The 16,950-nt window shown below is 42.5% G+C and overlaps 1 protein-coding gene and 1 long non-coding RNA gene across 8 annotated transcripts in view; one reads left to right on the top strand and one right to left on the bottom strand.

The window, feature by feature from the left end:
- dlgap4b (discs, large (Drosophila) homolog-associated protein 4b) overlaps window positions 1-16,950 on the bottom strand; it is a 110,695-nt gene that overhangs the window by 9,989 nt on the left and 83,756 nt on the right. For 4 of the 7 annotated variants that reach the window (XM_030420201.1, XM_030420196.1, XM_030420195.1 and 1 more), the window contains 6 exons: window positions 13,698-14,974; window positions 13,307-13,521; window positions 11,372-11,473; window positions 10,475-10,625; window positions 8,919-9,174; window positions 8,412-8,564 (listed from right to left, as the gene is read on the bottom strand). In XM_030420201.1, the coding sequence (XP_030276061.1) occupies window positions 8,412-8,564; window positions 8,919-9,174; window positions 10,475-10,625; window positions 11,372-11,473; window positions 13,307-13,521; window positions 13,698-14,900 (2,080 nt within the window). In that variant the 5' untranslated portion in view covers window positions 14,901-14,974. The remainder of the gene's footprint in view (window positions 1-8,411; window positions 8,565-8,918; window positions 9,175-10,474; window positions 10,626-11,371; window positions 11,474-13,306; window positions 13,522-13,697; window positions 14,975-16,950) is intronic. The other 3 variants (XM_030420200.1, XM_030420199.1, XM_030420202.1) reach the window with 3 other exon arrangements.
- LOC115583405 (uncharacterized) lies at window positions 8,218-9,145 on the top strand. The gene is made up of 3 exons (XR_003984360.1): window positions 8,218-8,318; window positions 8,428-8,514; window positions 8,911-9,145. It is a non-coding gene; the product is annotated as an uncharacterized LOC115583405 (long non-coding RNA).

The following is a 16,950-nucleotide window of genomic DNA, read 5'->3' as shown; positions in this document are numbered from 1 at the left end:
TGGGAACTCTTATGTGGGCTTAAATGAAAAGCACACAGTGAGTTGACATAAACAGCAGATTTTATTACGCAGAAAAGACACAAACGTCTCCGTTCACTGCTCTGTCCTCTGCCAGTCTGAACTCATTATGTCCAACTACATCATTTACAAGCAGAAGCACTCATTCACTTAGGCTATCTTATCTATCAAACAAATCAATGTCCTCGTCAATGGAAACTTTCGCTTACAGCCTGTACTGTATCAGTGAGAGCAGGAATAAATGGCCTGTCCGTGAGCAGTAATTCACCCAGTGACGTAAACGGAGTATCAGAGGAGATCAAGTTAATGGGCTTCGAATAAAAAATGTCCAGAGTAGTGCCAAATTACAACTGCGCATAGTTGAAACATAAATCTGACATTGTATTCATTCATCAAGATGGTTACAAAAAAGCAACTCAAGTAGCAGACAGAATTCTCATGCAGACAGATTCTATACAGACTCAAAGGCTCTCCTGTTGCCTACAGGAAAATTCACAGACTATCTGATGCCTTGTATCAAGAGACCACAGAAGTCTCCTTATACTACATGGTAATGTAGCACGATGCTTGACCACTAAAATCTATAATCTAAACATGGAATGTTCTTTCAACATTATGAACCATGTGGCTACTATAAGATCCTTTAAACAGATTCCTGATTTGAGTTAATGAGTTAATTCCTTCATAGCCTAATATTACCATCAACTATGCTTCCAACAGATGTAACAGTGGTAGAAAGCATTTGTCTGTGCAGTACCACTAGATGATGGACATCAATTTGATTAAATGATTTTCAGATTAAACCACTCGTTGTGTGTCTAAGGATGTCACTGACATAAGGAGCCATAAGAAGTGACATACTACATATATGGATGGTCAATTTCAAATCTATTTGACTTTGATTAAGACCAGTCACTCTGACTCTGGTAAGTCGGCTAACAATTGTAGCGCTCGGCCGCTTTGTACTAAAGGCAGAGTCACTCACAGGGCAAAAGCACGCACAGACACAATACAATAACACCAACTTTGAGGTATTTGCGTATGATTGAAACTCTAATAAATACAAATGATGTAATACTCACAATTCCCTACAGTCGAGAAAAGAAACTACATGACAGTGTCTGCAAGAAGCAAACCGTTTATGCCTCGTGTTGCTTGTCTGAATGTCGTGGTGAGAGAACTCGACATGTCAGCAAACATGTAAGCTGCTGAGAAAACACTGAAAGGGTTGTTGTTTGTTTTAATCCACTTTTTAGCTTCATCTCTAATGTGTACCTCACGCATATCTTTGTGTCAGATTAAACCCCTTAGCTGAGTCATTAAACTACTGTCAGTCAGCTATTCCAGAGAAATGTATCAGCCTGAACAAATGCCCCAGGACTGGCTCCACGGTCCTCCTGGTCCTCCTTTCGGAGTGTCTACAAGAGTTACTGTATTTTTGTGGGTTTGCTCCCCTATTATTTTGAGAAGCATGCTTTTATATTTGCAGTGTGCTGTTGGCTGATATTTAACCAGAAGTTCACCCAGTTCATTCCAGCTGTGAGTTCAGCATAGTTTGGGCTTTCCTTTGATTATTCTGACTCTTTAAAATAAAAAGTTTAACCGAGAATGACAGTGGACTCAGTCAGAACCCTGTCCTGTGTTGTACAAAAGTAGTGTGAAGCCAAATGCAGACAGGCTCTGCAGTTGATCAGTGTCCAATCTTCGGATCCTTTTATCCTCATTTATAAATAATACCTTAAAACACACCTTTACCCCTACACTCTACACCCGAATGTTTCCAATAGAGAGCCATGAAACCAGCTAAAACACTAAATGGCAAACTGCTCAAATGCACTTCAGCTCACATACCAGTGAATCCAAAATACTGACACCCAAATTAGACCATCTCCAGGCCTTGGCTAAGGCTTTAGATCCTACACATGAACATCAAAGAGAAGAAACTGGAAACACACATACATACCCTTTCAGATGTTCAGGAGTCATTGTAAATAAGCTGATAATACAATTAGGGATGCACAACAATAATCGGACAGATAAATTATCGATCATATATTGGGACATTTATATATTATCGGCTAATTATTGGTATTGTAGCCAAATTATAGCCAAGTATGAGCACAGAAGAGGAGCAAGGCTACAAAACTGAAGCTAGTAAATTGCTAGTAAAATTAGAGCTGTAGAATAATAAATCATCCATCTTTGCTCACTACATCTATGCCCTTTTTTACCCTCAGATGTGCATAAAACTACAGGCTGGCCAAGAGGAGCTGGCTGATTATAGTTATCAGCTGAAAAGAATATCCATATCCTGCATCCCAAAATACAAACATCAGTCCAAATGTAGTAGTCTGTGTGTCAAAAAGTCATCTGTGACATCCACGATAGTAAACAAAATGTCAAACAAAGCATTTCAGTGGTATTCAGGACAGCTCTCACCCTCTTTTGGCATCTCGCAAAACAGAAATCCAGTCGAACAGATTTATTCAAAAAACCTGCAGGTTAACATCCATCATAGCTAAACAGCACACTAGCCATAGATTATCCACTGGCCTCTGACCACCACCCTTGCTTTCTCTTGGGAAAACCTGCTGCTGAAACAGCTTTTCACTCTCCATGATCCTACTCGTGACAGAGATGGATGCTGGGCAGAATAGGGTTGTCACTGTTGTGGCAGCTATGTGATGCACCGTCTCCACTCCTGCATCCCAGTCTGCGGGATAGCTGTCGCTTACTGGGTGTGAGAGGGCATAGATGTGTGTGTGTAAATGCGTGCGTGTTTGTGTTTGGACACCTGCCCTGCAGTTCTCTCCAAGTGTCACATAATGCTTTCGTCATTCTGAACAGAATTCCCCCCTAAGTCTTAATACCACCGAATCTGCTTTACTCACCAAAAACAAGCCCTAAAATCATAACTGACAGCTGCCTCTGAGATTAGGCTGGAGATAAAGTAGTGGAGCTGGACACAATAAATGTGCTGGGTCAAAATTATCAGCCCATTTTAGCTTACCACAAATATAACAAGCAAGAAATAGTCGTATGGAAATAGCAAAGAGAACGTATTTGTGAATCTAATTTGGAAAAAGTCATAATTACAGCACTTCACCACCACAGCGCACTCACAAGTTAATTTTATGCCATGCAAGTGGGATTTCTTAAGGCGGTGGTAGGTCGATCCGCCACTTTGGTAAAGACACACATTTCTATAACTGGTAAATTAATTGTCATTTAATTTGGTACAGACATTCTTTCCTTTGTTTATTCAAAACAATGAGTGATCCCCTCACTTTCCATATTTCTCCATCATCAGTTTGAATTGCAATCATACTTTAATGTATGATGGAAGACACCTAGACGAAAAAATGATGTCAGCCTCAGATGAACTTTGTATTAGCTGCTAATTAGGAAATTAGAGCATATTAAAATGCAAAGCTAAGCGGGGGAATGTGGTAAACATCAAACCTTCTGAACATCAGCATGTCGGCTTTGTCATTCTGTTTTTTTAAGGTTTTGAAGCTTTAATAGTCCTCATGTCTGCACCTCAAATAGTGTTCCTCCTGTCTTTCTGATTTGATTTGAGTCAGAGAAAATGTCAGCATACTGAATTTAAAACATTTAGTGTGAGAACAGTCTCACAAGGCTGCCAGCATGACTGTAGAAATCCAGTCTTCTTAAACTTTAAAATCTCCCACTCAATATTGATCTAAGTTAAAAGGAACGCATCTCAAATAAGTGTGCATATTATGTGTCTGATGTTAATAAACCCATATCGGCTGATATATTATCATCAGATATTCTCATTGCTGAGATATAAGGATGCAATGATTCTACTGGACGCAGATGAACAATGGAAAACCGGGCAAGTGAGCAGACAGGTTTAAAACAAATCTGGAGTTAAACCACAGCATCTATTGTTCATACTGTACTGTGGCGGGAGCTACGGCTTTTGCCAGATCCTTGATCTCAGCAGCAACATCGGTAAGCAACTAGTAATAGATATGGTGTAGTTAATATAGCATATTTAACGCACTATTTTATGCATGTTAAAGTCATGTCAGGAACTGGACTGTAAGATGCACATGGTCTAATTCAGACATTTCCTGTGTATGCTTATTGTACAAAACTCAGTCACACAAACATACACAGCTGTGCAAGCATAAAAGACATCTTGACAATAGCACCAATGCTGACAAAGCCTTTCCTAAATCAAACACTCATCATTACCACAGAAAAGAGCTTTAGAAAATGGACATGAATGCCAAACAGTGTTGGCTCCTAAATAAGATGAATTTGTGTACAGGAGCTGCTTAGAAGAACTTATTGGTTTCTCTACAAAAGGGAATTTAACAACCAGACGCTTTGTGCCAAAATGTTTGAGTGGAATCTGGAGTGGGCGCTGAGCACTGCTGTTTTCATGCCATCTGGACAGTGGTTCTGTTGTCTGCTGTGAGCCCTGGTTCAAGATGTGATTTTCGAGGCTAGAGACAATTAGCTGCAAGAAGCTAGAGCAGCTGAAAACTGTTTCCTATAGCCCCATGACTGCTTCGCACTCACCATTTCACCATGTCAGGGTTGGCTAAATACTCACAGAGTGAAAGAAAAAACATTGAAATTGGAAACTTTGGTCAACTTTAATTAGCTAGAACCCACAGTCTCCTCCCTGTTAATAGAATTTTACTGTTTGCCTTGGAAGACCAAGAAATAATTATCCAACCACGGTTCCCACAATGACATCACTGTTGGTTGGTAGCACAACATCATTTTAGACCCCAAATCCCACTTAATACAGACTTTCTATGTCATGCAACAGTTATATAGACAGGAATGCTGCAATGCGGCCAACTGAGACACACAGATGGTGTAACATTTCCCCCCCAAAGTCAGAATGTAATAGTACAGTTACATGAGGTAAAATAAGGTTCTTGGCATGTCATCACATTAGCCACAATTCAGTGAACAGACTGGGGTCTAAATGCATATCTTTCTGCAATTTCAATGCATTCATCCCCTCATCATTGGAGCACATTACACAATGCTTTATTTCACTTACTGACCCTGATCCAATCTGCCTCCCATCTTGCTTATTAAGTCCACTATGCAGGAAAAAACTGAGGGTAAGGAAGTGATTGGTGTATCTTTGGAGCACGTCCCCACAATAGGGGACATATTCAAAATACAAAATATTTTCATGATTAATGGATTAATTGTTTAGTCAATAAAATGTGTCAAAAATTGTGAAAAACGCTCATCACATAATTCAAATAGCTTCTTTTGTCCAAACAACAGTCCAAAATCCAAAGGCTCTTCCTTTGCTGTCAAAGCAGCAAATCCTCATATTTAGGAAGCTGGAACTAGCAAACGCTTGGCATTTTTTGCAAAGAAGATGACTTAAACAGTTGATCGATTATCAAAAGAGTTGGCAATTAATTTTCTTTCAATCACTAATCGTTGCAACTCAATCACACACTCTCAATAACTGCGGGGCAGATTAAAGATCCACTGGGACAGTTTTGGTCCTAGCAACAATAAACATTTTAATCTGCTTGGTTGAGGTAGTGCAGTTTAGTGGTCAGTTGGAACTGGACAAGACGCACAAACAATGAGAGACAAAAGGTGGATTGTGATGCTCTATTTAACAGTCTCGTATTGCTTGCCAAGTTGCCTGCTCCCTGCCAGTTGACCCGTCTGTATTGTTTAATCAATTAACAGCCATACGACACAGACAACCTTGCCTGAAATGATCGCCAATCCCTTTTCACAAATGCCATTTTTCCAATGAATTATCACGTTAAAAGCCTCAGCTACAACACAGCACAGCCTTTTTGTATTACATTTTGACCTCAAAATGTGATTTAATCTATGTTGCAATACACTGGACACCATGCGGGACAAAAGTGGGGCAGCCCTCAAATAATCCCCTGTGAAGGCCAATTTTCCATTTCAGCAACCAAAGAGAGGCAGCCTTTATGAAGATATGTGAGCACTTTTTTACTGTAGGCGGTGAAGACCCATCCAGACAGCTACATATATCCTATCTTTATGCAGTCAGAGTTATCTGTGAGTAGGAACATGCTTTTCTGATATGAGCAACAGAGCACTTTGTACACATGGCAGGGAATACTTGAGAATTAATACAGTAAATAACACATCAAACAACACAGCTGAAAACATAACAGACTATAAAACATTTCAATGACGGAAGCAGTTGTGGAGAAAGAAACATCATCAGCAAGCACCACTGATAAATCAGTTGGATGCTATTATATTATATAAAACAGATATATCTGCATCGGCATATATCTTGTCCAATATGTGGCAATAAAAAAACTCTCTAATCAGAGATAACAATGCAGAAAAACAATATTTGGAATCATTTATAATGATTAACTTCCCGGTGAAAGGTTACGGTTTCAGTGCTGATGTGAAGACAATAAAGTGTATTGTTAAACTGTGTCTTGCCTCTGTTACATGTCTTTAGCTGTGTGTTTAACACACTTAGAGGATCAGTGCCAAAAAAGTGTGTATATCGGCAGATGAATTGATATCACAATTTTTTACTTCCTAATATAGGTATCAGCATCTGCCCCCTCAAAAATAATCCAGTGTCGGCTGGACTCTGCTGAGCACAGAGCTTGGAGACATCAAACTAACGTTAGACCTGTCTAAAATTGTTTGATTTCTCTAATTTTCTACACACCATTAGTTCTGCTTGATGGTCTACATGTGTTTGCATCTTTATTTTCAAGATACCTCTTAAATCAAACAAAGGCAAATGAGCTATGTCTCAAAGTTTATCTGCAGTAGGGCAGCAAAGAAGGCTTGAGTGTGATCTTGGTGCTGAAAGTTAGTTAAGTTCTTTTCATACTGTCATCAGTGTGAGACAGAGAGAAATACTTGAGCACTCAGCAATACTTTTGTTAGCGTTGAAGGTGATGGTTAAATGGCACCTGCTGAAGTTGAAATTCATTCCCAACAACACACCAGTACAGTGAGGTAAAACCCAGGGGTTAAGGTCTGTGACAGGTGTTCAAAGTATCCGTGGGAAGGCTAAACGACATATTTAAGCTAAATGTCGTTAGCAGACGTTAACGTTAGTTTCGGCGGTCCTGTCACCAAACAAGCTAGGCTACTGACGTTAGTAACGGAAAAAACACTGGGGACAGTTAAAATTAAAAAAAAAAACTACAACAACACAACTGTACGGCTTTCATAACATAAACTTACCCTGCTGTCAGGCGCAGATTAACACACAGACACAGCGGTGTCTTCAATAACTGCTTAAGTATGTAGAGGCGGCAGTAACTGGACTCCACAGTCCCAGTGTGTCAGGCTGAGGGGTCCGTTTGCCTTTTGTTTGTGTCTGTGAGCCCGAGGGAGGCGTGGTGGCCCGTCTGCTGGTGCCTTCAGGAGCAGCTCGGACATTCTAACGCAACGGTTTTAATTTTTGCGGCTAAATCTAATTTTGCCGCACATTTTCAGAGACGACTGAATAACGATAGGGATACTGTTGTAGAGAAGCGTTCTGGGGACACAGTTCGATTATGTGGTGCCCAAAAAAAGAAGCTCTCTGCTCAAATTGTACTCTCCTTCAGCACAGTCATGAGGATCTTCTCTGGGCTCAGTTAACTCAGGGCACTTCACCCTGGCCTGTACTTACAAACAAAAACACACTTTAGACCATTTAACCAGCAAAGTGCACTATTAAAGCTGCGCAGCACACAATAAAATCCTCGAAGTTCAGAGAAATATAAGCAGATGCTAACTAGAACAGGGGAAATGCTTACGTTCAACCATCGTTTGTATGTGTCTTCTTTTTAATGAAAACAGCTAAAAACAGCAAATAGCATCGATTGATTAGAAGACAAGCACAGATTCAGACTATCCTGTAGAAATTCAGCATTATCAGACTAAATGGTGAAAAACTCTACCCTCATGAACGCAGCATGGACTCTACATGGCCTTTTTGGAAGGCTGTGGTGAAGTGCGCCGCAATGTGGATGCTGGTAATAAAAAAAATACAAAAGCCCAAGCAGATGCACATTCAGTGATAACTAAATCGTCAGCATCAGTAGAAAGCTTATTTACCTATTGTGTCACCATCACACACATTTACAATCGCTCTGCTAATGCAAACACAACACCATCATTACCAAACAACTTGCAAAGGGTACACCTATGTTGCCACGTCCTGTGATCATTTCGCAGCAAAGCTTCCTCTGGAGCAGCAGTGTGATTTGCTGTCAGGGTTTTGATGCCTTAAACTGCAGCTGTGTGCACATCACCGCCAAGAGTCTGGTTAGGTATTTTCATTTTCTTGAGTTGTCCTTGAATTGGTAAATTTTAAAGTGCAAACATCTTTTTTTAGGGATGAGGATCTGGTTTGAATTTGTTACCTGTGTGTGTGGGTAGGATGCGAGGTCTGTCTGTCCCCAAACGCTGAAGAAAAATTGCAAGCTGCTTCTCCTTTGGGGCTCTGTCCAAGCCAGAAGCTTTCAGGTAAGAGCCAAACTGTTCTTTCCATGTCTGCCACTGTGCAGGAAGGTCGTCTAGCATGGGCAAAAGAGGCTGCATTTGAGCTAAAACTGCTGGTGTGTGCTTGTATGTGGAACTGTGTCCCACCCTGGACCGAGGCTATGAAAAGCAATCAAAGCAATGTTATGGAAAAAATACAAATCAAAGCGAGAATTCGGCCCACGTGTCTGCCTGACTCTGTAAAAGGGCTCACAACTTAATAGATAACAATATAGGTATGTGCTGTATATATTGCCTATGTTTGAACGAAATCATTTAGATCTTTGTGTCAATGATTAGAATTCTTCGATTGTCCCACTTTATATGGTTTACGAGGTCAAATAAATGTATTTGCAGCAAGTTAACCATCTGTCTTTGCAGTGACTCACCAGTGCTGGTGCTGTAGGTGCGAACAGTGGAGTCAGTCAGAGGTGGTGAGCAGCCCGAGTCCAGGGATGCTGTGTCGTCATCTTGGGAACAGCCAGCCTGGATTGCTCTCAGGTAGCTGTGGCTGCGTGATCGGAAGCATGTTGGCATGGGTAGGTCTGGAGGCTCTGAGTTGTCCTGAGAGTGGGAACGGGAATCTCTGAACGTGGAGTCGGAGCTGCGGTCCTCATAATGATGACTCATTTCCAGGTCCCGTAGCTGGAGGACGGAAAAAGGACAAGATGGGTAAAGACGTGGGAGTAGTGAAGCAAAGTGTACTGTACTGTCATTTTTGATCACAGTAGCTGCTCCCGGCGATGGAGGTGTCGATTAACGACTCAGCTGCAAGACACATTTGATGGGATGTGATAAAATGGCACCAAAAGGGTCAAATGTTTAACTGGGTGAAAATTAGTCCCAAGTAGAGCAGATCACAGTGCTTTTCGACCCCAGTGAAACCAGTGCTGCGCCTCCTGCATTATTTCATGATGGGCCGTCATCTGTAAAATTCATTTTCATTTTTTGACAGTTCCTACATGTCATGCTATAAAAGAACTGTCAATGGGGTTTTATGCTCCAGCGGCAGGCTCAAAAAAAGGGTTTCTGTGACTTCTTTTGAAGAATAAGAACTAGCCCTGCAGATGATGGGTTTCATTTTCCCTTGATTGACAGAAACAGCCTGAGCAGCAGAAAAAAAAAGTGTCTATGTTAAAGTTATTTTGGTCGTTCAGTATGTAGAGGTAACAAAAAAGAAGCATGGAATTTAATGGTTTATCTACACACATTTTGGAATCATGATACAGGTATACTGTGCAGGATTTCCTTAAAAATCAGTGTCAATAAGTCCCTCTCAATCATCAGCAACTAGAAGCGTGTGTGGGGATGTCTGTGTCTGCAGAGACCCTGCCCTCTTGTTGTATTTACTTTCATTATTTTTCTGGGCATCTAACTTTGTGAAAGGGTGCAAATCCTGTACTAATAGCCCGCACAGCCTCGTTTGACTAGTTCATTGAGAAAGATCAGAGCCACTTCGTACAGTTGTTCATCATCACAGTGACCTTGTCAGCGGGAGGCTAATAGCTCTTGCATAAGTAGATGAAAAGACTTAAAACTACCAATGTCATTCATTTGGCTTTGAGGTTGATAACATGAATATGAGTTACATTTGAAAAATAGGGATTCTTTGTTCACTGGCAGCTCATTTTGTCAGTCATTCAAGCTGTATCTGCGAATATTCAAATTATACTACGGAAATGAGTGCTAGTAGCTCAGGGCAGACAAAGGGCCCTTTGAAACTCTCTGGTGATTGGAAAGTAGAAAGTTTGCTAGGAGCTAAGTGATGTAAATTTCAAGTACAAATGTATTCTTAGCTCATTAGAAAAATATCTGCAGAGCTAATGAGAGAAAAAGAGATATAAACAGTCGGAAAGAAACAGGAATTCATTACTTGGCCTGTGAAAGCTCACCAAACTGCACGTTTAACACAATCCCTGCCTGTCCTGTCCAGAAAAGCACTGACCTGTGCCAAGCAGCTACGTCTGCCCAAAGTGCTGCAGGCCTGGCTGAAGTCGTCGTCATCCCATGGTGGCAAAGACGAGCCTGTGCCCCCAATGCAGTCTAGGTTGTCCAGGCTGCGGTTACTGGAGAGCTCTCGGAGAGATGGAAGACAGCTGGTAAGAAAGATGAGAGGCAAAACAAGATAAAGTAGACGTGTTAAGGATATGAAATATAAGTAGGAGAATTAAAGGCAATGTCAGGAGTGCGTGAGCACATATTCAAGGAAAAGATGGAATAAGAGTTGATGTTAATATATGATGACAAGGAGGCAGAAGGGAAAACATGGAACGTGGGAGAACATAAACGATCAGCAAAAACCAGGAATTGAAAGCGAGATAAAAGGCGGATTATTCAAGTTATCCCTTTCATTTCCACTTTGATTTTATGAGTCATGAATCCTCATCTCTAATCTATTCCAATTTCATCTAAATTTAGCATCTGAGCATGCAAAGCCAGTGATGTCAGGCGACGCATGTACACAGCTCTGCGTACCATCAAGAACAGGTTCAGCTTTACTCGAACAGCAGCTCTGAAGTTGTGTTTTTACATATTCTTTGCTGGCACACAGTGATAGTTACATGTGTAGTAAGCTGCCATGCCATGGTCTTGGGACACAGATGTCCCCTCATTGGAATAGTGTCAAACTCAGCTACTTTTCACCTAAAAGCACTGGGCAGATGGTATTTACAAGCTTAAGGGAGGTTGGCAGTTGTTGGCAGCAGGGTGTGAATTTGGCATTTGGAGATGCCACTGACTGTACGGAGATCTGAGTGAGGTAGAGCAAAGTCATTGATTGTTAATGATCCAATCAGACATTGCACCACACCCCTGAGACGCGGCTTACAGACCTATCACTGACCTGCTCATTGACCTGCCCAGGTGGTGCAGAGAGGACACACTGTGGAGTGGAGACCACAGGGCATCCAGCTCCCCCTGCAACAAGGTGAAATCCAGGGTTCTGCTGCTCATGCCAAGCGGGGTGGAGCAGACCGGAAGAGAGTGGGGTTGAACGGTCAGGGATTGGCAGGGGCAGTAGGGTTAGTCACTCAAGCACACTTTAGGGAAGAATCCTTATATTTCTAAACAGAGACTAGGGATTGGAAATCATTTGTGGAAGTCTGTATGTCAGGTTGGCCCGTGGCTGTGTCTTCCAGGATGATGCCCTCGTGTTTCAGTTGAAAGGAGTATTTTCTAACATCAACACTCGATATGGCACTCCGATCAGAAATAGGCTCACTGTCAGAGTGTTTGCATAAAGTGCAGCAGTGCAACCTCTGAACTTTAGGACAACAAATAACAAGAACTACACTCTAGAAGGTCTTGTCACAAATGTTAAAAAGTTGATTATTATTATATATCACATACATACTGTATATGTATATATATCATATACTGTGCATGCATGCTGAAAATAATTTAAACCTTGGTTAAATTTATTTATACTGACTGTATTGAATTTGTATATCTAAATGTGTTGGCAACGTTCTAGAAACATATTCAAAATACAACCCTGATTCCCAAAAAGTTGGGCAAAGAGCAGAATGCAATACATTTGAATACATTGCTAATCCTTCCTCATCAACTTTATTGACTCTATCAAAATTTCTGAAATTGAAGGCAGCAACATGTTTCAAACAAGTTAGGACAGGGGCAACAGACGACTGGGAAGGTTGCAGGAAACGCCTGTTCTGAATATTCCACACTTACACAAGCGAAGTGTCATTGGGTCTGAAAGTGGCAACCTTGAAAGGCTCTGTCGTTCCCAAGAAAGGATGGAGAGAGGTTCATCACTACTTAACGCTTTGTAAATCCGTTTCTCAGTAAACACAATTCGCTTGGAAATGTTGGCATTCTGTTTTTAAGTAAGTCACAACGTTTTGGAAACCAGGGTTGTACAGTCAAGCATGCCAAGCGGGAATATCTATGGCAAGAGAGAAAAATAAATGGAATCATTAAAATTTCATAAATTTCTCAAGCAGATCCCTTCTGACAGTCATTTCAGAAAGAAACTTGGCAACACAGAAACTATTTTATCTTAGACAGCAGATATCACTGCTGCCAAAAACTTTCTCTCACTTTAGGGCTTTGGGATGTTTCCTCTGCAAACGTCTGAATCACTCTGAGCTCAGAAATCTGACTCGGCATTACAAAACACGACAGTAATGTCTTGCTTAAATTTGTATAACTTTGCCTTGGATTCAAATGACAGAATACAAATGTATTTTCATTTTCATTTTCGGAAAAAGGCACAGTGAACTCAGCTACGTCCCACTGCAACTGCTTTACATACTGTTGCTGCCTTCAAGAAGGCGTGTAATTCAAAGATAAGTGTGGCGCAGTGCCAGTCAGTTGGACAGATGAAGCTGATTTATGATGATTTAGTGTTTGAGTGGAAACAAAAGTCAGTGTTATATTGTATTAACTTCCCACATGTTATCTGTATCTGTTTTGTGAGTTCAGCTACCGGAAGGTAAATCACAGATGAGGTGTAGCAGTAAGGCTGGCATGTGGATGACAGCAGGGAGTCTGACACCACTGAATTCTACACGTGAGTAAGCGCAGCGTGGCCTGTGTGTATTCGTGTGTGCATGTTGTATGCATTTGTATTTTCCTGCATACTGGCATATTGAGGCTGGGCGTGAAAGTTTCCTTCCTGTGCACCCAGAATAGGTTGGCTTAACTCATATTCCTGCTTTTGTTTGCATTTGAATCGCATCGCAATCACATGAGGCTGTCTCCCTTGCTGCTAAATGTGAATGTGCACTGCATAATAAAGCCTAATCTGTTGCCTTACTTGCGTGGGGGTAGCTGGTCGCTCAGAGACTGCTGCGTAGCCCTGAGGTAGCTCTGGCGACGAGCGGCCGATTTTGGCGATGGTTTGGGGCTTCCCTCCGAGTCGTCGCTGTCTTCCATGTCTCCCATGGCCTTCACGTAGCTTCCACTGCGCATCCTCCGACACGGGATTTCATTGGCACCCCCACTGCGGCCTAATGTGCTACTCCAATCACCCTACAGGCAGCATTAAGTAGATAAAATTAGTTTATATGTGATCCCTATATCACTGTGTTAGTGCTCTTGACAGTAGGATACTTTGAGCCTATGCATGGAAATGGGTGTTAATGAGCTTGTAAATTTAAATACTCTTTAAACATCAACATAACCAAATTCTCTTGAGGTTTACTCACCCGCCTGCCAACCTGCAGGTAATTGCAGGTTAGTTCCTGTTGGCAGGATTTGGACTTGAGCATGGACCTGTCCAGGGTAGCTGAGCCCTTCTGGATCACCTGTCTCGGCTGGCCCATGGTCAGTGTGGACCAGGACCCTCCTTTCATATAGTCATTATCATTTAATAGCAGTCCTCCTGTTCCACCTACTCCACCACCTCCTCCACCCCCAGGCATAGGAAGTGCCGGATACTTCATGTCGTTGCTGCTTTTGGAGGAGCTGATAGTGTTGTAGCCGCTGTGGATGTATCTGCTCTGGCCACCCTGGCTGTCATGGCCGGTTGGACGCCCCAGAGTCATCATGGCCATGGTGTTGTGGTAGCTGCTCAAATCGCTGCTGTCCAGATCGTCTGAGCTCCAGTACCCTGACATGTTGGAGCGTGGTCGTCGCTTGGCAGTTGCCTCTGATTTTGTACCCCGATCTTTACTTTTGGATCTACGATTCTGCTTCCCACTGTCTTCAGTGCCAGACGAGCCTCCACCGCTGCCAGTGGAGCGTCCATTGATGTTTCCTTTCATGTTGTGGCTCTCCAGTGACTGGGACTTTGCAAAGAGCTTCTGCACTGAGTGCAGCATGTAACGAATGCGACCAGGACTGTCTGTGCGCTGCTTGTCAGCAGCAACAGCAGACGTCCGATGGAACTGCAATGTGCTGAACCCGTCACGGCCTCCAGGTAGCTGCTTGTCAAAATCCAGCAGACTGGGTGGTGCCTGGTTCTTGGTCATATGATGTGATATAGTTGCTGAGCCGCTTGTAATCATAGGTGTTCGTCCACTCAGCCCTGCCATGCCCATGCTCATCCCTGTCCCCATGCCCATGGACATGGATGTGCCCATGGTGCCTGTACTTATCCCCCCGATGCTGTCCCCAGGTGGAGAGAAGTCAGACTGGTCGTAGGAGTTGTAGTGAATCCTGGGAAAGGTGCTACTGTTGGACAGCTGGTTGTTGAGGGGCAGCATGCACTCTGGAGGAAGGGAGCCAGGGTTGGCTGATTGGTAGAGGTGGGGGTCCATGGTGCCATAGTGGTCCATCGTGGGGCTCAGTAGGTAAGGGCTGCGTGGCAGGGTGCTGGTCCTCTGTGTGTAGAGGGCATCTGGATGGCCTGAGGGAGGTTCACAGGAGTCAGACAGGTGTCTGTTACGGTTGGTCCCCAACCCTTTCATGGTGGCGAGGAGGTCCAACCCTCTAGATGACCCCCAGGCCGAGTAAAGATAATTGATGACCTCGGAGGTGATTCCTAGAAAACAGAGTGAAAAGGACACAACATGAGAAAGAGGAGAGAGGTTTAGAAAGAGACACACAAATTCAAACTCTATCAGCTCGGCCACACACGCGTGCCTACTCCTGTGCCAAACCAGAACATAAACAGGCTAGCTGTAGGGCTGCGAGGGAAATACTGTGCAGTGAATAAGCCAACTTTCCACTGCTTCCCACAGTGAACATCTGTGTTCAAATGCTGGAAGAGAATGGAAAAAACATAGTGTGGAACAATGATGTGCTGCAGCCAGTGGGCCAGGGCATACATTATGGGAAAAACAACAATCGCAGGCAGTCATCCGTAACTACAGACACCTCCACAGCTATGTGGGGCTACAGAACATGCCAGCAGCCAGTAAACAAATATCACATTTGGAAAAGAAGATTAGAAGAACATTATTTCACAGCATAAACGCTTTCATTCAAGTGCACAAATTGACGAAAAAGACTTGTTTGTGTTTTGGGGAATTGGATATTGAATCAAAAACATTTGCGAATAGAAAATGTCTCTCTGCATGTCCTACAGGTTAGCTGTGATACTGAACAGTCAAATCTCTGAGAGAGCTCTTTCTTCCAGCGTGTAGCACTCTTTCTCCATCTGTTTCTCCTTTTCTCTCTTCCTCTACCGTTTCCTCGCTTTCCTCTTCCCACCTCCAGTGGGTATCCCTGGCACCGATCGTCAAGCTCCTGTCCTATCTTTGCATTGCGAGCCAAGGATGGCGGGATGGCAAGCTGGGCCGCAAGGGTGGCACCTCTTTTGATGAAAACGATGATGGTAAGGGTTGAGGGATAGCATGTCAAGGCAGAGCAAGTTATTTTTATTGACAGGTATAATAGGCAGTGCCTTATTATTCAGCATGGAAAAAAATCATGCTGATTTATCAGTCCTGCTGGAATAAAGGAGCTCTGCCCTCTATGCAGATATCATAATTGATAGTCTATTCAAAACTCAACAGCACACATGCTGCTTCCTTATCTCTTTTGGTGTTGTGAGTTGACTGCAGTTTTATAGATAATGTTCTGCTTTGGGTCCCCAGGTCATCTGAAGCCACAGAATTGACTTCACTACAGCATGCGGACCAAACCTCAAAGAGATTTGGGCCCTTTGTTGCTATTTTAAGCCATCACAAGTGTTTCCTGATTCCATCTGTCATCTATCATTTCTCTAGGCTGCTGCCCCATAGCCCAACCATCTGATATTCAGATGATCCCTCGCATGTATTGGTGGATATATAATAAAGTGAATTGTCGTTGTCGTGTATGATAGCAGGTAGTGTATGTGCATCAGACTGCACTAAAATGACGAATATGTCTTTTCGTTAGAGCCCCTGCAGAGTTTTTCAGCCAACAAATCTAGAAGAAAACTAATAAAGTCGTAAAAAGTCAATCTCATCTTCAGCACGGTACATTTGTTTTTGATTTATCCAGAGGTATGCAGGCCAATCCCCCCTCCAATTCATACATTTACTGCTGCTTAACACAAAAGCAGGTTTGTACTTTGGGCTTTGAGGTGTACTGTGGACATGACTTCCCACTTTGTTCCTGACCAGGTACTCTTGAAAGATGAAATATTTCACATTAGAGACTGCTACTGAGGGGAGAGGATGTAATGCAAATTACTTTTCCTCTTTTATACTTTCCAATATAAGGTTCCTGTTTCCTGTCAACTTTGCAGTCAATGGCTTTCATTTCTTTCAAGTCCACAGTCCCCAAAAACTGTCATACCTTAGCTATGTCTTATTTTTAAACTAGAATGGCACTCAGTGGAGCGCATATCTCCAACAGTCTGGGACCAACCGTCTGCTTTTGAACTCGCTCATAGATACCAGCCTCCTTAATGTGCTGGATTCATTTTCATCAAGAGCCATGCGATATCCCTGAGAAATGAACAAAGATGTCAAAAAACACCTCGCTATGTTAAAGAAAGCAGGAAAAAAACTTGAATCCGTCCCTTTA

This window comes from Sparus aurata, chromosome 6, assembly GCF_900880675.1.
Source record: "Sparus aurata chromosome 6, fSpaAur1.1, whole genome shotgun sequence".
Taxonomy (NCBI): domain Eukaryota; kingdom Metazoa; phylum Chordata; class Actinopteri; order Spariformes; family Sparidae; genus Sparus; species Sparus aurata.
The sequence above is the reverse complement of the archived record's forward strand: the minus strand, read 5'-3'. Positions and strand labels throughout refer to the sequence as shown.